The sequence below is a fragment of the Tachysurus fulvidraco genome, chromosome 9 (assembly GCF_022655615.1).
Source record: "Tachysurus fulvidraco isolate hzauxx_2018 chromosome 9, HZAU_PFXX_2.0, whole genome shotgun sequence".
Classification (NCBI taxonomy): domain Eukaryota; kingdom Metazoa; phylum Chordata; class Actinopteri; order Siluriformes; family Bagridae; genus Tachysurus; species Tachysurus fulvidraco.
The window spans coordinates 28,221,559-28,228,400 of NC_062526.1; the positions used below are offsets into that span (position 1 = coordinate 28,221,559).

The 6,842-nt window shown below is 36.6% G+C and overlaps 1 protein-coding gene across 1 annotated transcript; it reads left to right on the top strand.

Moving 5' to 3' along the window:
• Positions 1 to 1,038, top strand: LOC113651728 (trace amine-associated receptor 13c-like). The gene has a single exon (XM_027160574.2). It carries the CDS (start codon positions 1 to 3, stop codon positions 1,036 to 1,038), a length of 1,038 nt encoding a protein of 345 aa, XP_027016375.2.
• The last annotated feature ends 5,804 nt before the right edge of the window (positions 1,039 to 6,842 follow it).

Genomic DNA, 6,842 nt, shown 5'->3' on the forward strand with positions numbered 1-6,842 from the left:
ATGGTAGAAGAACAATTACTGCAGGATGATGTAATAGCATATTGTTATCCTGAATCAAATGTCTCATGTCAGAAAATTTCTCAAAATGTGGCAGCAAAAACTGTGTTATATTCAATACTGGTGCTTGCAGCGGTAATTACAGTTGTAGGGAACTCTGTGGTCATCATCTCTATAGCTCATTTTAAACAACTTCACACACCTACAAACATTTTGGTGATGTCTCTGGCTCTGGTGGACCTACTTCTGGGAATCACAGTCATGCCTTTCAGTATGGTCAGGAGTGTGGATGGCTGCTGGTACTTTGGAAAAGAATTCTGCTATTGGCATTCTACTTTTGACTTTCTCTTCACTGGTGCATCAATTTTTCACCTGATTTCTATTGCTACAGATCGATATCAAGCTGTATGCTTTCCACTTCAGTACCCTTCAAGAATAACTCTACCTGTCGCAGGCCTTATGGCAGCAATGAGTTGGATTTTGGCCACAGTTTATGCTTTCAGTACTGTTGGTACAAAAGCAAATGAAGCAAACTTAGAGAGTTATATCGCATCAATAGATTGTTTTGGAAGTTGTTTATTTTTGGTTAATAGTGTATGTGCTTCTATAAGTACGGCTCTATTTTTTGTTTTGCCAGTCTGTGTTATGATTGGTCTGTATGCTCAAATATTTCTGGTGTCAGAAAAGCATGCAAGGAAATTGGGGGGCACAAAACAGGGCAGAACGGATGTGGCATCAAGTAAAATTTTACAAAAGGTGAAACATGAAAAAAAAGCAGCAAAAACTCTTGGGATTGTTGTAGGAGCATTTAATTTATGCTGGATGCCATATTTCATCACATCTGTCATTGATCCTCTTTACAACTTTACCACACCTGGAATTGTTTATGAACTATTTGTCTGGTTGGGTTATATTAATTCTACATTCAACCCTATCATATATGGGCTTTTCTACCCATGGTTCAGGAAAACACTATATCTCATTGTTTCTCTAAAAATATTTGCCCCAAACTCTTCTGACATAAAAGTTTATGCAGCCTAAAATTATTATTAGTACTTTAATTATCACAATACTTCTAATTCTTTATTAAAATAGATGTGGAAAATAAAGAGCACGGATTGTATTGTTTGAATTGTTCTGCAGTTATTATTTGGCTATACTAATAACTGATAGATAAATAACATGCATGCTTATCTATAAGGTTAGGGAAAATGCACATTTCCTGAGTATGCAATTAACAATCATCAACAATCTTTTGATCAATGTGTCCACACATCTGCCAGGAATGAAGGCTGCCTTACAGATTTTCAATGAATTCACCTGCTGTACAAGATTTCAAAGCTGTTCGATATGTGATGGTAAATGTTCAGGAACACATTATGGATATTGCAGATAGAAAAAGTATCTACAATATCCATGATGTTTTTTTCCTGAACATTTACAATTTGCAGATACAGGATTTGTGTTTTCCCATTTCATTAGATACTTTATATATCTATGTATGTTTTTTTATGAGTAGAAGTCTAATATCTGTGCCAAATCACCTTGCAATTGTTGCCAGTGTATTATTCATGAGTAAAAAATCAGCAGACTGGCTGATGTAATCCTGCAAAAGTCTAATTTGTCTGCTTTTTTCTGAGAACAAATATTTGGTAAGAATGTCGCACCCCCACGGAGAGTTCTACCCTAATGCACCAAGGCCCAAACAGCACAAACAAAGAGGCCCAAAATGTCCCCGAAACTGTGTCACACAACCTCAGGAAACTCTGAGCTAGGCTTGCCAGAAACCACCTTCTGTATAAACTGGAATTTCAGTCTCTGAATGCACAAGGACAAATGATAGGTCCCCAATTCTAAGGTCCAGCGTGGGACCCAAAAAAGTGAGTGGCTCACCATTACTAGTGTTGGATGCTGGGCAGCAAATATATAAGTTATTTAAACCAAATTCAGGTCTTGATAGCACACCAGCCAGTAATGCCATAATGCATAGATTGAGATTTTCAGCATTTTCTAGTGCATAGGTCAAAGGTGTGACCTGTCGATGCAATTTTTAAATATTAAATATAAATATGTTAAAAGGCAGTCCCTTTATCTTTCTAGTTAAAGTAATAATCCATTATACATGAAAATACAAATATATACAACATTAAATGCTGTTGCAAATGATTCTGGAGGTTGCAAAATCATCTTTACTGGAAGTCACAGATTTAAATGAGTACTTATTCTCTTGCGTGAAAAATCTTTAATTGGGTTAAATGGAGTTTTTCAGACTCAAAAGTGGTCATTTTGATTCTAGGCAATTTTCTGGTCATTAAATAAAACAATAAGTGTGTTTATGGCATAAAATAGATATTTACCACTTTTACTAGAGGGTACTAAAGGGTACTAGACATATTTATTTTAGAATACCTACAGTTTTATAATACTCTATATTAACTTAGCTTGTTCAGGCTTTGAACCGTTAAAGCAAATTGTTCTTGTTCAGCAAAATGTTTTATGGTAAAACACTGAGAGGTGGGTCAGAGCTCCACGGTTGTCAAGGCCTTATTTTCACATGGAAAAATGACCTGTGATGCTTGTGCAAATTGCTTTGACAGGACAGACTGGATAATAATCAATTTCATTTAATTCCAGCAACAAATCAAACTCCATACCAGCAATGTTGACAGCGATGCCTCTGCCACACCAGTCCTTCTTTTTATTAATTTGTATGGCAGAACTACACTTAAAAATACATTAAACATAAACTATATCACAAAAGTGGGCTTTCTGTGACCTTAACCCTATTTGGATCAATTCACACATCTTCTGCATTCATCACCCCAGTCTGTGGCAGAGACATAAAATGATAGAGCATGGAAGCAATATTTGGAAAAATATATGAGAAAGATTTATACCATGTATGCAGCTAATAATGTGTGTGATTGGATGCAATACAGGGTACATTTTCATTTACTACAGATCATTTGGGGTGTTTGGGCCAAATCTTCATGTACTTCCACTGTATTCATTCTTCACACATAAAACTTTGGAGGTTGGGGTCAAAGTGCAGGGTCAGCCATGATACAGCACCCGAGGACCAGGGAGGGTTGAGGGCCTCAAAGGTGGAAGCTTGGTAGTGCTGCCCTCGATATGCTGATGACCACCTTGGCTGATGCAATGCTGTAGAGACCTAATTAAGCTGTGGCTTCATATGATGAACATTAGATAAGAGTGTGAAGTCCATAAGATTTTCTGCCAGTAACAACTTATTAAAGAGATACCTATGAGAGATGCTTGGCACTAGTTTGTTTTGACTAATGGAAGCAAAATATTTGTGCAAACTTATCTCGACTCTTGTTATTGTAAATGATCAGGGAATTATTGTTTTGCTAATTTAGGAAATCCTAATGAACAACAATAATAAACTGTACAAAAGTGTGAAGTTAATAAGTTGTTTTGAAACACCTTTGATTAGAAGGATACATGAGAGATTTTTCACCATTAAATGTGAGAAGTGATAACTGGTCTCTTGTGTATCTTAGACACTTGTAAACAAAAACATTACATCATTGTTTAATTGTATGCGGTTAACCTTGTATGTTTGTAATCATATTCTCATTGCAGTCTACTAAATAAAACTTCTTGATAAAATGTTGAAAAAGGGTTAGCCAACACATCTGTAGCACAAGTATAGTCCATCAATATATGATAATATTAAATGTATGGGTCAGCCATGGCACAGTGCTGTGGAGCAGAGGGGGTTCAGGGTCTTGCTCATGAGCTTCTCCTGGAATAGAGCAAGAACAACTAAAACATCCAAAAATGAAATTGCTACATCACATTGATTAGGGTTTTAGCATTTTATTATTTTTTAAAATTTCTGTGTCTATTTATGGTTTACATGCATAGAACTCCAATGTTTTTGGGCAAAATAAACATAAACTTGTTTTTATCCTTGTGTAAAATAAACCAACATGACTATACAGACGTAATGTAATGATGTAATCCTGTAGAGGTCTAATTAATCTGTGGTTTTGGATGACATTGTTTTGGTGAGAGTGTGAAGTCCACAAGCTATCCTGCTAATAACAACTTTGATTAGAATGTAGACCTGTGAGAGATCCTCTAACACGTTCATTTGGCACTAATTTGTTTTGAAGCTAAATATTTGTGCAAAATCATATTGTCTCTGTTTTGCAAATGTTCAGGGAATTATTGTTTAGCTAATAATTAGGAAATCCTAATGGACAACAAAAAAAATGCACAATAGTGTGAAGTCAACATGTTTTGTTAGAAAAAAACTTTAATTAGAAGGATACCTGTGAGAGATTCTTCATTAAAATGTTAAACTATACCTCATCATTTATGTGATTAACCACATGAAGGACAGAATTGAATACAGTAAATTCTGATTTGTAAAATTATAATTTCTTCATATAATAATTTCTCAAATAAAATGCAAAGACACCCCCCCCCCCCCCAACAAAACACAACAATGGGCCTACCCTTTTCGCCATCTTCTCTGGGCCAGCATCTTCTCTGGGCCAGCAATGTTTGAAAGACAGATGCAATGATTATTGCATACATGGCCAGGATATCAAATATGACATGACCTATAACATCAGTGATATAATACATTTTAATTTATTTAGTGCTAATAAAATTATTAAGCCTATTTGGAGAGAGATGTTTAATGTGACAAAATGTCAGTCATCGTGTGATAACGGAAATATGACTAGGCCAAGACCAGTGGTCCTCAAACTTTTTCACCGTGCGGCCCCCCCTTGTTTACCACTGGGCCCAGGTTTGAGAATCACTGGTCTAGACTACTTGTTCTGAGCAGGTGTTTTCAGTGAACGGGGCCCCCTAGCACAATCTCAGGCCCTCAGTTTGAGAACCACTGGCATAGACTGGTCAGAGACACTTATCAGCCATAGAGTTCAGCAGTTCCAAAGAGACAGAGGTGCAGAGAGATACATTTTGGGCACTGCAGCATATCAAATATATGATAAATAGTATGTTTGTCTGCGTGAGAAATACAATGTGTGGTGAGAAAGAGTGAAAAAAGACCAAAATGAGTGACTGTCACGTTCAATGTGTGATACTTGAGAGCCCTGTTACAGTCAAAAAGTTGCAGAGGTTTTTGTGATTTTTACAGACTAACTTAGGGCATTTGCTCTTTCGCACTTCCTCTCACCTCACTCTTCATGGAATGGCCCAAGAAACTGCAATGGAATAAAATACTTGAATGTGTATTCACTGAAGCCAAAGAATCATTTAACACTGCCCCCATCCTGAAACATCCAGACCTCTCCAGGCCCTTCATAGTTGTGTACGGTCAGAGTTTTAAACAGAACTTTGAAGTGTCATGTCCTCCGTCATCATTTTATTCTTATCTCACACAATTCAGCAAACCATTTTGCAGCAGAAGATCACCTCATGCACCAGAAACAACCAGGGACTTTCAAAACAGCGCAATAAAATTTGCTCTGTGTACAGTACAAGAGTCAGTGTTTGGGCCCTCACCCACAGACACCCTAGCATTGAGATTTAGGTTTTTTAAAACACACCAGCTTGTCAGGATGTAGGGCAGATTGGCTTGCCTGTACATTCTTTCTGCATCTTTTAATGACACTATCACATCCTTAGCAGCAAAAATAATATTGGTATCAAGATAAAACACAATTGATATCAGATGAAAAAGTTTTAATCAATTAAAATAATACAAATTAACCTTGTATCAATAAAGTATGTATTTATAAATAAATTAAGCTCTACCGAATAATCAAAAGGGCTTTACAGAGAATCTACATTAGATTGGATCAAGTCTAAGATCAGCACCTTCTGCCAATCTGTATAAACTATAACTGACAGCCAACCACAACAAGAGGAAGAGTGCTGAAGACATGGCAAATAAATTACAACAAAGATAAAGATATGTAAACCACACTATGTAATGAAGGTTATAGAAAGGGAAGAATCATGCCCTTCATCTTTTTCATTTTACCTCTTGATCACATCATTTACTGTCAAGGCCTCATTCATTCATTCATTCATTCATTCATTTTCAACCGCTTATCCGAACTTCTCGGGTCACGGGGAGCCTGTGCCTATCTCGGGCGTCATCGGGCATCAAGGCAGGATACACCCTGGACAGAGTGCCAACCCATCGCAGGGCACACACACACACACTCTCTCATTCACTCAAACACTCACACACTACGGACAATTTTTTTTTGTCAAGGCCTCAGTCTTCAGTAATATGCTGATGCTATCTACCAACAATAGATATTCCTTAGTGTTTTATTTCTACATGCATCAATAGTAACATAACTCCATCTTTTAACCAAACACTTACCAAAAATATACTTACTGTATAGAAATAAGTAGATACGCTAATGAAATACAGGGCCACACACTTACTAACCTCTCAACAAGATTAGAGAATTTATGTTGTTTCTAAACAATAATTCAATGATTCCAGCAGCTCAACACATTGTAATATGGATCCCAATCGTGTTGAAAATAATATAAATGCTGGGTAAATTATCCAATGGTCACAAGTGATGCTTAGCAGCACTGAATACTGTATATATGGTTAGTAACTTGCCCATCACACAGCAATATTAAGCACATATTATGGTAAAAGCTGCCATTTATTATATTTTAGCCAAAGATGGTTAGCGCATGTCAAAGCCCAAAATGTTGTTCAGAAGTAAATGTAACTTTATTCCTATTAGATTATGATGTCCCATGTGGTCTCTTTCGCCAAGGAGGATACAAATATAAAACCTGACTCTTCTCACCAACAGAATCATTTGATGAATGGTCTTTTGCAACGATTGATTTAATCCATTTTAAGG

What these genes read in the sequence shown, in the direction of transcription:
- LOC113651728 (XM_027160574.2), top strand. Translation starts at nt 1, where the DNA reads ATGGTAGAAGAACAATTACTGCAGGATGATGTAATAGCATATTGTTAT.